This window comes from Salmo trutta, unplaced genomic scaffold, assembly GCF_901001165.1.
Source record: "Salmo trutta unplaced genomic scaffold, fSalTru1.1, whole genome shotgun sequence".
Taxonomy (NCBI): Eukaryota; Metazoa; Chordata; class Actinopteri; order Salmoniformes; family Salmonidae; genus Salmo; species Salmo trutta.
Window position 1 is genome coordinate 14,625 of NW_021823455.1, and position 15,391 is coordinate 30,015.

Consider the following 15,391-nt stretch of genomic DNA (forward strand, 5'->3'; position numbering starts at 1 on the left):
TAGATTGACCCATATTATTAGGCTAATTGACCAGGAATTCTTGTTTGCGAGAGAGAAAGATTCTCAGCATATGCACATTATTAAAGGCCATGGGCACAAACTGGGCTATTGTTGTTATATTATTTCATAATAACTTAATCCTTACTCTAAATGGCTATGCCGTTAAGAAACTACGCTTTGCAAATCTCCGTGCAACTAATCTCTGGCATAGAAAAACACAAGTTTTCGCTATCATTTCAACAAATAGCCCATTGTTGTCTTGTTGGTGTTGTGCTACTCCGCCGTGCGCGCCCAGCTTTACTGACGCAGACCAATCATATGATGAGAAGCCCCGGGTGGGCGGGTCTTTGTGGGTCGGCTCTATCGACAGTATGGCGGACGATGGCGACAACTCGAGTGGAGCAGTTGATACCAGTGGCGGGCAGAGAACTTCAGAGGAGTCTGACGGGTTCAGTCTTGGCGGGATGTTGTTAAATTTAAGTATTTTAGTTTTAGTGGTTGCGATCTGCTATGTTATTTATCGGCGATGGGGTAAACGGATTGGTGCTGACGCGGCCCAGGCAAGCGAGGCCTCATCTCTTCCAAAGATGAGAAGACGTGATTTCACTTTGGAACAACTTGGGGAATACGATGGACTGCAAAACCCCCGGATCATGATGGCAGTTAATATGAAAGTATTCGATGTTACCACCGGCAAAAAGTTTTATGGTCGAGGTAGGAATCCGTGAATGGAAAAGAGCACGCTAGTTAGCTAGCTACTGTAGCTAGCTACTGTGTCTGGTACCAGTCTAGACCAACACAAATGATGGCATCGGTTATTAGGGCTAGCTTCGGCTAGCTAACTAACTCAGTTACAGCAATTTATTTTAGTGATTTCATTTTGCATGTTAGTTAATCTGGCACTTTGCATTTACATGGCTTGTTAGCCAGCTAGCTAGTTTGTCTGTGCAAGCAGTAGTTTGTAGCAGTACGTTAACCACGCTTGTTTACAAGGTGGTTAGCTAACTAGCTATCTACGCTACCTGTTATGTAGCTACATCTAAACTAGATTGTTAGCTAGATAGACTGATCAGCGTTAGCTGAAGCGGGACCATGAAAACTAACGTTAGCTAACTAAGTAGTTATCCCCAAAGTGGTGCGGAAAAACCAAGCCCCTGTGCTAACTAGCGCTAAACCATGTCCGTTTTTAAAGCTAGACATAGTTACTAGGTAGCGAACAACTTTGCCAGTTGGCTAAATATCATAACAGTTTTGAGATCATATCAAGTTCCACAGCTAGTTAACTAACGTTATAGGTTGTCCTATACGAGCCATAGTGTGAGGACTGATGCTGTGGGCTAGGCCTAGCTGATCAGCTGAAGAAGATTGCTAGCTAACATTTGCTAGGCTCGTAGCTAGGTAGGCTTGCGGACCCACCCATCAACCTCACTTATGTAATCATGATCATAAATACACTTACATCATTCATCTAGCTAGCTAGTCTCGTAGGAGTGGAAAGTTAACCAAAAATGTATCCAACATCATCTGGCTATTTTGAGTTGGCTATCTAGCCTTGCCATGTGCGAGACAACCAAGATAGTTCTCACTAGATTGGAAGAACATTGTCAGCTGGCATGCAGTGTCTCTTCTAAGCAGAAGCCTGATTTTAATTGATTTCTGGTTGTTTAAACTTTAAGACATATCACTTCATGGGATCCCTTGTGGCTCAGTTGGTAGATCATGGTGCTTGTAATGCCAGGGTTGTGGGTTCGTATTCCCACGGGACCAGTACTGGGAGAAATACAGGGTGTACCGGTACAGAGTCAATGTGGAGGCTATATACAGGGGGTACCGGTACAGAGTCAATGTGGAGGCTATATACAGGGGTTACCGGTACAGAGTCAATGTGGAGGCTATATACAGGGGTTACCGGTACAGAGTCAATGTGGAGGCTATATACAGGGGTTACCGGTACAGAGTCAATGTGGAGGCTATATACAGGGGGTACCGGTACAGAGTCAATGTGGAGGCTATATACAGGGGGTACCGGTACAGAGTCAATGTGGAGGCTATATACAGGGGGTACCTGGTACAGAGTCAATGTGGAGGCTATATACAGGGGGTACCGGTACAGAGTCAATGTGGAGGCTATATACAGGGGGTACTGGTACAGAGTCAATGTGCGGGGGCACAGGTTAGTCGAGGTAATTGAGGTTATTTGTACATGTAGGTAGAGGTAAAGTGACTATTCATAGATAATAAACAGAGTAGCATCAGAGTAAAATAGGGAGTGGGGTGTACAGTGCAAATAGTCTGGGTAGCCATCTGATTAGCTGTTCAGGAGTCTTATTGCTTGGGGGTAGAAGCTGTTAAGAAGCCTTTTGGACCTAGACTTGGTGCTCTGGTACCGCTTGCCGTGCGGTAGGAGAGAGAACAGTCTATGACTAGTGTGACTGGACTCCTTGACAATTTTTAGTGCCTTCCTCTGACACTGCCTGGTATAGAGGTCCTGGATGGCAGGAAGCTTGGCCCCAGTGATGTACTGGGCCGCTCGCACTACCCTCTGTAGTGCCTTGTGGTCAGAGGCCGAGCAGTTATGATTCTTTCTGAGGATCTGACAAGTGTTTGGTGCTCTATCTGTACTGTGCTAGTCTTGCTAACACCAGCTTCTCTACGTCCATGTCTGCACGAAGCTATGATAATGTGCCCTCAGACTTCAAGACCATATGGTGGTTGGATATCCCCGTTTTGAATTGAATGAATCATGTTCTATTGTTTGCAGCTAACATCACGAATAGGGCGCATAAATCATCACTCACATTTTCTACACTAAAACGGGGGACATATTAGACAACTGCAACCTGTTAAACATTACGATCGTGTGGCTAGCAAGTAGCAACTAACGTTAGCTACCATTGATCAGCCTATAGAAAGCCAGCCAGCTAATTAACTTTAGCTTGTGTGCTATCAACTTGAAATCGGCTAGCTAGCCAAATGTAGGTTTTAGTTATAAATGAACTAGTTTGCTAATTATAGGCTGAACATTTCCTTACTCCACTGAAGTTAACCATGTTCCTTCTTGGATGTCCTCAGTATACATAGTAACTCAATGATGTGAATCACCCATGCATTCTAGCTAGCTACTACTGTACTACCCATGTTCACTTTTGGCATGTTTCCTCCCTGCCCCCTAATTTTGCAGTGCATGAACATGAAGTACCCTAAACCTGAATAGATCTGTCTGACCCAAAAAGACCTATTGATGTTGTTAGTCAGTCTCACTCAGATATCATATTGAAAACTGCAAACATCTTAGAATTGCACAAATCAAAAATATATCTCCAGTATGAAGAGGGGGGGCCACTAGAATGTTTTACTCCCAGTGGGGGATTTACGGATGTGGTTACACAGACCCGGCCCTCCATGATGTGCTGTAGAGTGTAGCTGTCTTTCATCCCTCTAGCCTGGTGCAGTGGGACAATTTTTGTTCAGCCTCATAGTAGCATGATTCTGGATAGCTCCTGTAAATAGTGAAAATACATTTTTAGATGTCTATGGGACAGTTTTCCAACCATAACATTGTAAAACACTCACAGTGGGCTATGAGTTTTTCCAACTTGAGACCCTAGCAGGGTTTCCTTTAGGAAAATGTGGTGCCGGACAATGTGACCGGGAAGATTTTAATTTACCGGCCATTTGAGACATTTACCTGGACCCCTATGCATTGGTTGTGTAACCCATTAGGGTGTCCACCCATGGTGCTCAGAATGACAGAAATCACAGAGTATGGTATGAAATCAGAAATCACAGAGTATGGTATGAAATCAGAAATCACAGAGTATGGTAATTTATCTTAACAGAACATGCAACTCCTGTAATGAAGCGATTCGTAATGAATGCGATTTGAGGCAAAACTCCATTCTTAACAGCGCACCTGATGACAGTGTTCTGTATGTGACCGAGATGAAAATCTCTGTTAGAAATGTAGATTCCCCTCTTTCTAAAGATGCAACAACTAGGATGGGTTGCTAATAGAGGTCGACTGATTATGATTTTTCAACGCCGATACCGATTATTGGAGGACCAAAAAAGCCGCTACCGATTAATCGGACGATTATTATTTTTTCTTTTTTTTATAATGACAATTACAACAATACTGAATGAACACTTATTTTAACTTAATATAATACATCAATAAAATCAATTTAGCCTTAAATAAATAATGAAACATGTTCAATTTGGTTTAAATAAGGCAAAAACAAAGTGTTGGAGAAGAAAGTAAAAGTGCCATGTAAGAAAGCTAAGTTTAAGTTCCTTGCTCAGAACATGAGAACATGTGAAAGCTGGTGGTTCCTTTTAACATGAGCCTTCAATATTCCCAGGTAAGACGTTTTAGGTTGTAGTTATTATATTATTATAGGAATTATAGGACTATTTCTCTCTATACGATTTGTATTTCATATACCTTTGACTATTGGATGTTCTTATAGGCACTTTAGTATTGCCAGTGTAACAGTATAGCTTCCGTCCCTCTCCTCGCTCCTACCTGGGCTCGAACCAGGAACACATCGACAACAGCCACCCCCAAAGCAGCGTTACCCATGCAGAGGAAGGGAAAAAACTACTCCAAGTCTCAGAGCGAGTGGCGTTTGAAACGCTATTAGCGTGCACCCGGCTAACTAGCTAGCCATTTCACATCGGTTACACCAGCCTAATCTTGGGAGTTGATAGGCTTGAAGGGGTGGGTATAATTTGTGGAAAGTTCCAACAGGAATCTGTTCCAAAAAACGTAAAGTAAAAGGTTGCTAACCAACAACGCATACAAAGTAGCAACGCATACAAACCTAGCTAACTAGCTGCCGAATAGGCATCAACTCACCACGTAGCTTATTCTTAATGTTTGTCCATAGGCAAACAGACATGTGAGGACAGACATTTTTCGGAATAAACATGATGAGTGAAAAACGCAATGAAATAGACCACTCCCTACCCGGTATCTTATTCTGCAGCTATACAACTTTGTATGCGTTGTATTTTGGAAACCTTGTTATTTACGAAGTTTTTGTAATAGATTCCTGTTGGAACGTTCCACAAATTATACCCACCCAGGTTGAAGTCATAAACAGCGCAATGCTTGAAACACAGCGAAGGGCTGTTTGAATGAATGCTTACGAGCCTGCTGCTGCCTACCACCGCTCAGTCAGACTGCTCTATCAAATCATAGACTTAATTATAATATAATAAACACACAGAAATACGAGCCTTGGGTCATTAATATGGTCGAATCTGGAAACTATCATCTCGAAAACAACATTTTTTTTCTTTCAGTGACATACGGAACCATTCCGTATTTTATCTAACGGGTGACTAAGTCTAAATATTCCTGTTAGGCATTGATGGTTAGCTACATTGGTGCAACGACAGTACTTTTTTCGCAAATGCGCTTGTTAAATCAACACCCGTTTGTCGAAGTAGGCTGTGATTCAATGAAAATTAACAGGCACCGCATCGATCATATGCAACGCAGGACACGTTAGATAAACTAGTAATATCATCAACCATGTGTAGTTAACTAGTGATTATGTTAAGATTGATAGGTTTTTATAAGTCTAATGCTAGCTAGCAACTTACCTTTGCTTCTTGCTGCCCTCGCATTACAGGTAGTCAGCCTGTTAATCCTTGTGGAGTGCAATGTGAGGCAGGTGGTTAGAGCGTTGGACTGGTAACCGAAGGTTGCAAAAACGAATCCCCCCTGAACAAGGCAGTTAACCCCCGTTTCTAGGCCGTCATTGTAAATAAGAATGTGTTCTTAATCTGACTTGCCTAGTTAAATAAAGCTGGTAAAAACATTTTATTTTTTTTACTCAGCAAATCGGTGGCCTAAAATACCGATTACCGATTGTTATGACAACTTGAAATCGGCTGAAGATATGAATGAAGACCAAATGAAGATATGGTGTCTCTCTCCAGAATGGGGGGGGGGGGGGTGAAGATATGGTGTGTCTCTCCAGAATGGGTGGGTGGGTGAAGATATGGTGTGTCTCTCCAGAATGGGAGTTACCTCCACGTTTCCATGGTGGGATTTGCCTATAGGCTACTTTGAAGCAAGGCAAGACATGCCTCGTAATATGAAGTAAAACATTCAGGTTTCAAACAATTAAGTAGGCCTGTGTTTTCAAAATGCATACTGCCTCCAGCTCACATTGTAAAGTGGTGGGGACGGGTTGATAGCCTATTGCATTCACGTGAATGTGAGGCACGCTTCAATTAGGCTACCAGTTGAGAAATACAAATAGCAGGAGTAACTCTTTTTAATCGTGCACCAAAACTGTTTTTAACACAAAATTACATTTAGCATAGTTGTGCAATGACTGGGTTTATACAAGGATATTTAGCTGCAGGAGAAATCCCGCTCAAAATAGGCTGTGTGATGTGTTATTAAGATAGTGATTATGTAGACTAATCAAAATACACACACACCAAGTTAATTCCACTATATTATGCAAATTAACATAGACCGATAAGCATGACGGTCACATGTCATGGACTAGTCTTTCCATCAATTAATCCTTGAGTCTATTGACATACCCATGTGTCAATCTAAGTAACATAAAAAAAAATCCCCATCAAAATCCATCAGTTTAAGCAAGAGATATCTTCATGGGATACGTGTCACTCCACCCCATCCGATGTCGGCCTTCCACATCTGTGGTGAAAGGTGGCAGAGCTAAAGCGGTTTTTGTCAGATCAAGAGACATCTCGGAAATCGGTCTTCTCACAAAACGTCTGTTGAATCCGAGTTGTTTGACCTACAAACTATTGTGTCCACTCTATGGAAAGGGGAGACTGATGGACATGATGGTGTTCTCTGTTTTACTCTACAAGTGTCACGGGACCTGTATGAAGGTAACCCATACAAACTAATGGAAGTAGTTTTGTGCCAACAAAAACAAGGGGTTAATTGTGTCCAAAAACACATTTCCTGAGCTTTCTTATCTCCTATATATAGGACAGACACTTAACCTTATTTTTTCTCTTTTTTTGCCATTTCTGAATGTGTTTTTTCAATGCGTTTCTATGGGCTATTGTAGTAAAGGCCAAATTCAATATGTTATATGTCGTCACTATTTTAGGTTAATTTCAGGCAATAATTTGGAATGAAAAGGTCTAGGTAGCCTAGCCAGCCAAATCATTTGTGGCACACCTGTTATGTCAGTGGCGGCTGGCTTGGGTCTCGGAGATTTTCCGTTGTCATCCACAACATCCTCTTGCAGGTACTACCTTCATCTTCTCTGTGTCCTACAGCAGGACAAGTGGAGAGAAGAGCGAGAGAGGGGTGTTTCAATGTACAGGCCGTGCTGGGGGTCATGATGCCTGTGCTGAAGGGCAAGTGGGCAGACATCGCCACAGACACCTACAGGAGCTTCTGATGTTAAGTCAAACCACCTCTGGCACTACTTGTTGCAGTACTTGAGGAACACCTTCTATAGACATTTCCTTCCTGAACCAGACTATATATTCTTATCACTCTCTCTGGCCCTGTCCGAATACCCATACTTACTTCCTAAATAGTAGGCCGTTCCAGTATGCAAAATAATTTTGTTTAAATGTGAAATTTTACAAATCAAGTATACTTTTAAATGCCTGATGTCAAAGCCTAAATGTGTATGACAACAGCTGATCAGATATGGGGAGGAGCAACCAAAATCAACCAATAGCGGGAAACAACGCAGTTGCGCATGACGCATTCTCAGTATGCCAAAATAAATGCTTTATAGTATGCAACATTTCATCTAGTATGGTTTAAATGCCAGGATGTTGTACTCACCTCCGCTCTTCATCTAGTAGGATTAGATGCGCACTTTCCCACAATACATTGGAAGAGGTGGGCTGCGAGTGATGGGCTCTAGTTTTCTTCAAGTAGCCAACAACAAAACTAGGCTACTTAATTGGGAAGATACCCAAAGCTTCTGTGGTGGTGTTCAAATGTAGACTAAGTCGTTTTTGTTTTCCTTAAAATGATCATGAGTATTGCATCTTTGAAAACCATATTTAGATTTCTGAATGTGTCGCCACCGGGGATGTGGCTGCGTTATTGATGTCATATTAATGAGGTCTTTTGATTTGAATTAATTTATTTTCATAGGCTATGCTACCTTTTTGAATTATTACACTTACACACTGATCAAGCCTTAGCAGTCATTCTGATCTCGTTCCCAATGATCAATGCTTTAGTTTATTATGTTGCTGTCCAGTGGTTCTGAATTTTGGTTAGGCTCCATGTTTTTCTGTGCAATAGCTTTTTGATTTGAACATTTGAAATGTTTTGGTTTGTTTACTAGGCTATTTGATTTAATTTATATACAGTACCAGTCAAAAGTTTGGACACCTACTCATTCAAGGGTTTTATGATGTACTTCTATCACTGTATTTAGCCTACTTAACGGCCCATCACTGTATTTAGCCTACTTAACGTCCCATCACTGTATTTAGCCTACTTAACGGCCCATCACTGTATTTAGCCTACTTAACGGCCCATCACTGTATTTAGCCTACTTAACGGCCCATCACTGTATTTAGCCTACTTAACGGCCCATCACTGTATTTAGCCTACTTAACGGCCCATCACTGTATTTAGCCTACTTAACGGCCCATCACTGTATTTAGCCTACTTAACGGCCCATCACTGTATTTAGCCTACTTAACGGCCCATCACTGTATTTAGTCTACTTAACGGTCCATCACTGTATTTAGTCTATACTTAATGTCTTATAGGCCTATCATGCACACAAACACTTCTTACTCATTTACATTTGTAAAAATGTCTAAACTTCCAATCATTCACTGGTGTGTCATCACTATAATTTCCATTCCGACATTACATGTATCCATCACTGTGCCATTCTATATTGTTGAAGTACAGTTCTAGGTCATTCAGACATTACATTTATCCATCACTGTGCCATTCTATATTGTTGAAGTACAGTTCTAGGTCATTCAGACATTACATTTATCCATCACTGTGCCCTTCTATATTGTTGAAGTACAGTTCTAGGTCATTCAGACATTACATGTATCCATCACTGTGCCATTCTATATTGTTGAAGTACAGTTCTAGGTCATTGTTCATACCATATGTAGGTCATATGAACTTACATTTATATTTACATTTTAGTCATTTAGCAGACGCTCTTATCCAGAGCGACTTACAGTAGTGAATGCATACATTTTTTATATTTTTTATATATATATATATATATATATTTTCCGTACTGGCCCCCCGTGGGAATCGAACCCACAACCCTGGCGTTGCAAACACCATGCTCTACCAACTGAGCTACAGGGAAGGCCACAACTTCATCCACAACGATTCAGATTGTGGAGCTGTATAGGACTGAGACCAACACATCTCTCCTGGTCTTCCCCAACCAGCTCTCCGGACTTCCGAAGACAAGGTCTCATGCACCCTCCCATATAGCATTCTTGTCTTTCTCCACAACCACCGTTCTCAGACCCAGGGCTGTTGCATCGCGGATTTGGTCGTCGGTCGACCATAGACTTTAACAGGGACACGAGGGCCAGAATTTGAGGCTTTTTACCTAACCTCTTGAAGATTAAACCTAGCTAGCTAACTGGTAAAGGAGGCTTTTGGCAAGTCCCCCAATACATCTTCCCCTCACACAAAGGCTTGAACTGCTTCAAGTTGCTACTATTTGAATTCAATCCCTAAATTGGTTGTTGCTATGTGGCAGAGTGATCGTCTTTCCAGAAGGCTCCATCACTGAGTTTTCCCCAGCAGTTTTAGTTAGGCTAGCTAGTCTAGCTAACTTTAGCTCTCTGGTGGGGGCGTAGAATATTGACAAGGAGGCATGTGGGACGTTGCGCATGCCAATAGCGTGCATATGAGAACTAATGAAGTAGCATTTATTTTAGCTAACCTCCTTAACAAGCCAGCGTTTCTAGCCACGTGGGTCGCCGCGTCCGTTTAGTCACGTGGGTCACCGCGTCCGCGTGTGTGGAGTCACGTGGGTCACCGCGTGTCATCTCTTTAGTAGCACCATATTCTATTCTGTTTACTGCACTGCGTCTCCCTGCAGACGGTCTTTCTAGAACTGAACCATACAGTTAGATGCAGTAGGAATAGATTCTGTTTACTGAACTGTCTCTCTCCCTACAGACGGTCCATATGGTATCTTTGCGGGCCGGGATGCATCGAGGGGTCTGGCCACGTTCTGTTTGGAGAAAGATGCCCTGAGGGAGGAGTACGATGACCTATCAGACCTCAACGCTGTTCAGATGGAGTCAGTCAGAGAGTGGGAGATGCAGTTCATGGGTATGTTATAAAGGATATGAAATATACAGTACCAGTCAAACGTTTGGACACCTACTCATTCAAGGGTTTTTCTTTATTTTTACTATTTTCTACGTTGTAGAATAATAGTGAAGACATCAGAACTATGAAATAACTCATGGAATCATGTAGTAACCAGAAAAGTGTAAAACAATTCAAAATATATTTTATATTTGAGATTCTTCAAAGTATCCACCCTTTGCCTTGATGACAGCTTTGCACACTCTAGTCATTCTCTCAACCAGCTTCATGAGGTAGTCACTTGGAATGCATTTCAATTAATTAACAGGTGTGCCTTGTTAAAAGTTGATTTGTGGAATTTCTTTCCTTAATGCATTTGAGCCATTCAGTTGTGTTGTGACAAGGTAGGGGTGGTATACAGAAGATAGACCTATTTGGTAAAATACCAAGTCCATATTATGGCAAGAACAGCTCAAATAAGCAAAGAGAAATGACAGTCCATTATTACTTTAAGACACGAAGGTCAGTCAATCCAGAAAATGTAAAGAACTTTGAAAGTTTCTTCAAGTCCGGTTGCAAAAACCATGAAGCGCTATGATGAAACTGGCGCTAGTAAGGACCGCCACAGGAAAGGAAGATCCAGAGTTACCTCTGCTGCAGAGGATACATTCTTTAGAGTTACTAGCCTCCGACTGCAACCCAAATAAATGCTTCACAGAGTTCAAGTAACAGACATCTCAACATCAACTGTTCAGAGGAGACTGTATGAATCAGGCCTTCATGGTCGAATTGCTGCAAAGAAACCACTACTAAAGAACACCAATAATAAGAAGAGACTTGCTTGGGCCAAGAAACACAAGCAATGGACATTAGACCAGTGGAAATGTCCTATGGTCTGAAAAGTCCAAATTTGAGACGTTTGGTTCCAACCGCCGTGTCTTTGTGAGACGCATAGTAGGTGGACAGATGATCTCCACATGTGTGATTCCCACCGTGAAGCATGGAGGAGGTGGTATGGGGGTGCTTTGCTGGTGACACTGTCTGTGATTTATTTAGATTTCAAGGTACACTTAACCAGTATGGCTACCACAGCATTCTGCAGCGATACGCCATCCCATCTGGTTTGTGCTTAGTGGGACTATCATTTGTTTTTCAGCAGGACAACAAACCAACACACCTCCAGGCTGTGTAAGGGCTAATAGAACAAGGAGAGTGATGGAGTGCTGCATCAGATGACCTGGCCTCCACAATCAGCCAACCTCAACCCAATTGAGGTGGTTTGGGATGAGTTGGACCGCAGAGTGAAGGAAAAGCAGCCAACAAGTGCTCAGCATATATGGGAACTCCTTCAAGAGTGTTGGAAAAGCAATCCAGGTGAAGCTGGTTGAGAGAATGCCAAGAATGCCATGTTTGTGGTTACTACATGATTCCATGTGTTATTTCATAGTTTGATGTCTTCACTATTATTCTACAATGTTGAAAATAGTAAAAATAAAGAAAAACCCTTGAATGAGTAGGTGCATCCAAACTTTTGACTAGTACTGTATGTAGGATATGTATGGATATAAAGATATATATTTATGGCTATATTGAAGCCCATTGAAGATGAGGATTCAGAGTGCAGTTTGATTTGACCCCTGTGATCTCGCATTACAGAAAAATATGATTATGTTGGTCGGCTATTAAAGCCCGGAGATGAGCCTTCAGAATACACGGATGAGGAGGACATCAAGGACCACCTGAAACATGACTGAACTGTTGCCCTGCTCTGTTCTGTTCACACCACCAACCAAAGCCAGGACCCAAACAGCTGCCAGCGCCCGCCTGCCCCTCCCCCGCCCTCCTCTGTCCCCGCCCTCCTCTGTCCCCCGCCCTCCTTCCGTCCCCCGCCCTCCTTCCTCCTCTGATTGGATGGCCCAGTGGGCGGGCTCTGGACTGACTCCTCCCCTCCACCATACAGATCACCACCAACAGAAACCAATGTTGACAAACTGTTTCAGGGGGATTTGAAGGACATTAACTTGTCTGGGAAAACGAAAAGAAACAAAACATTGCTAGAATGCTAGAATTTTCCTTGTGATGTCACGGTTCTCTTCATGTTAACAGAAGCAGAGTGGTTGTCAAGCTGAGTGGTTGTGATGGTCAGAGAAGACGGTGGAAAGGGAGAGCTTTTAGTTTTGTTCTTATCCCTCCCCTCAACTGCTTTAGCATTCGATTTGAACCTTATCAATCAATTAATCGATTGCCTGTGTGACTTTTGTTGAAGAAAAAAACATTTGTTTAACTTTCCCCAATTGAAAAGGCAGTGCTGTGGCCTAACCAAAGGCAATGGGAGGGGAGTTGTATGTTCCTGTGTTGGTAGTGTGTACACTACTAGGTTCTCTCTGTCAACATGTCCTTTTGTTTGTGGGGTTCCATGTGATTCTATTTGTGTGTGTGTCTTTAGTTAGGTAGATGTCCTTGCCACAACATATTTAGAATCACTCTGATTGATTGATTGATTGATTGGGAATACAAAGGGAAGGTCAGCTGACAGACAGTTCTAATCAATCAACCATTTCCAAGCCACACTACTAGGTGTCTGTACAATCCCCTGGACATGAAATGGTCAAAGTATTAATTGTGCCTTATTTTGTTTTATACTACTAAAATCCTGACCAGTCTAAAAAAATGAAAAATAAGTGGGAGATTTGTAAAACTATTGTACCCTTCCTGTTTATTAGTTCTTTATCGTGAAGGTGTTCTAAGAGCAGTCTGCTTTAGAGGTATCAGATGAAGGCATGCTCTGGTCTGAGAGAGACTCCCCACATCACAACCTTGTATGTGTATATATATATAGACCTCCGTGTTACTGCCATATTTATGTAGTTAATGATGAACTCCATATATTTCTGTGTTGTATTGGCCAAAAGCCCCATGTTTTTTTTTTTTAATGTGGGTGAATTTCAAAAGGAACGTTGAAAGTGCTGTGGGGTGGGATCGGGGAATGTTCAAATTTGGGAAAGAAGTCGCTTGTAAATATATCTATCATTTTATTAAAGCATGTGCAACAATGGTGAACTATGCTGAATTCCTGCCAAGTCATGTATTTAATGTTGGGTATGTGTCTGCAGAGAGAGACCGAGGCAAGGGATTCCTTCATGCATAATAAACTGATTTGGTTAATAATTAATGTCTGAGTTATGTTAAATCATTGTCTGTGAAAGACAAATGTAGAATGTTACCATACCTAGTCAAATACCCATCTCTACTTTACAGAAGAAAAACTGAAGGTGAAATTCTCTGATACTACACTGAACAAAAATATCAACGAGTTTAAGGAAAACTGTCAATTGAAATAAGTTCATTAGGCCATAATCTTTGTATTTCGCATAACTGGGAATACATATGCGTCTGTTGGTCACAGATACCTTAAAAAAATATATAATAGGGCTTGGATCAGAAAACCAGTCAGTATCTGGTGTGACCATTTACCTCATGCAGCATGACACCTCCTTCGCATAGAGTTGATCAGTCCATAAGACTCATATCGGCCCTTGAGTCGATGAGTATCTGGAGAGACTTGGACTGGTCCCCGCACAGCATGGGGGCGAGGAGGGGGAGAAGCAAAATTGTCCATAAGATCCACCAGAGTACTCATTCCTACCAATGAGCTGGTCTCTTAAAGGGACAGGTAGACACATAATGACAGGCAGTACTGCAATACAGACAACTCTGGGTGTTAAGTCTGCGTACGCGTTCGGCTGGAGACAGCCTAGCCCTGCCGAGCTGCATCGGCTCGGGAAGAGGGAAATCGTCAGTCTTCGGAGGCTCTTAGAGGAACTTGGGTAAGCTCGGATCCTCTCTGGGAGTTCCGGAGTTCATCAGATGCAAGGCTGAGATCCTTGAGTGAGCGATTGGGACTGCAATCAAACTTCTCCCTCCTAAGTTCCTGTAGCCGTCTTGATCTGGATGGATAAGGTGATGAGTGAGTTGAGATCTGTTGGTAGTTCCCAGGCTGCAAGCTCGTCCTTTACTTCCGATAATCCGTGCAGGAATGTGTAGAACAGTGCTTGCTTAGAGAGGTCCGAGGGGAAGGAGGAAGGCTGCAGCTCCATGACGAGGGAACACTGAGCGAGAAACGCCCGACAGGTGCCCAACTCTCCATCAAAGTGCTCCGGGGGAGGTAAGGGGGGGTTCACGGGAAACCGGGTTGACTGCGCTGCTACCAGCCAGGTTACTGAGGGGCTGGGAGGTTACCGTCGTGGTTGCCTAGTAGACAGCCCACTCCTGCAATGTGTCCAATGCTAGGTCGTGACGTTAGGCCACGGCCTGGAACCCTTCCATCAGACCGCGAAGAGAACTCCTCGTGCCTACCAATGGTGGCTCCTTGGGAGGAGATGGTGTTGAGGAGCTGGTCCAAGTCTGCTGAGTCAGTCATGGCCAGTTCGTACTATCACGATTTAAGGTATGACCCAGGTGCATACAGTGTTGAAGAAACTAACGTTTATTCTTTATAAAGGGGCAGGCAAATGACAGGTCAAGGCAGGCAGGGGTCAATAATCCAGAGAGGGTGTAAGGCACTGGAACAGCAGGCGGGCTCAGGGTCAGTCAGAGGTCGGTAATCCAGAGTAGAGGCAAAGGTATAGGACGGCAGGCGGGCTCAGGGTCAGGGCAGGCAGGAAAGGTCAAAACCGGGAAACTAGAAAACAGGGACTATAGCAAAGACAGGTCAAGGAAAAGCGCTGGTAGGTTTGAACGAACAAAACTAACTGGCACAGACAGACAGAAAACACAGATATAAGTGCCCAGGGGATAATGGGGAAGATGGGTGACACCTGGAGGGGGGTGGAGACAAGCACAAGGATATGTGAAACAGATCAGGGCGTGACACACTCAGGCTATCCGGAAGGCCAAAGTTAGTTACTTTAAGGAGCAGTTCTCTCTCTGTGGTTCTAACCCCAAGAAGTTCTGGAAAACAGTTAAAGACCTGGAGAATAAACCCTCCTCACAGCTGCCCATGTCCCTTAATGTTCATGATGTGGTTGTTACTGTCAAGAATCACGTAGCTGAGCTCTTTAATCACCACTTCATTAAGTCAGGATTCCTATTTGACTCAGC

The 15,391-nt window shown here is 42.9% G+C and overlaps 1 protein-coding gene across 1 annotated transcript; it reads left to right on the plus strand.

Moving 5' to 3' along the window:
• The first annotated feature begins 347 nt into the window (after positions 1 to 347).
• On the plus strand, positions 348 to 13,463 carry pgrmc2 (progesterone receptor membrane component 2). Its single transcript, XM_029749032.1, has 3 exons — positions 348 to 714; positions 10,157 to 10,312; positions 11,948 to 13,463. The coding sequence occupies exons 1-3, from the start codon at positions 372 to 374 to the stop codon at positions 12,043 to 12,045; spliced, it is 597 nt and encodes a 198-aa protein (XP_029604892.1). The 5' UTR covers positions 348 to 371; the 3' UTR covers positions 12,046 to 13,463.
• The last annotated feature ends 1,928 nt before the right edge of the window (positions 13,464 to 15,391 follow it).

What these genes read in the sequence shown, in the direction of transcription:
- pgrmc2 (XM_029749032.1), top strand. Translation starts at nt 372, where the DNA reads ATGGCGGACGATGGCGACAACTCGAGTGGAGCAGTTGATACCAGTGGC. An exon ending in CAAAAAGTTTTATGGTCGAG is followed by an intron (nt 715 to 10,156) that starts GTAGGAATCCGT and finishes CTCTCCCTACAG; the next exon opens with ACGGTCCATATGGTATCTTT. An exon ending in GTGGGAGATGCAGTTCATGG is followed by an intron (nt 10,313 to 11,947) that starts GTATGTTATAAA and finishes CTCGCATTACAG; the next exon opens with AAAAATATGATTATGTTGGT.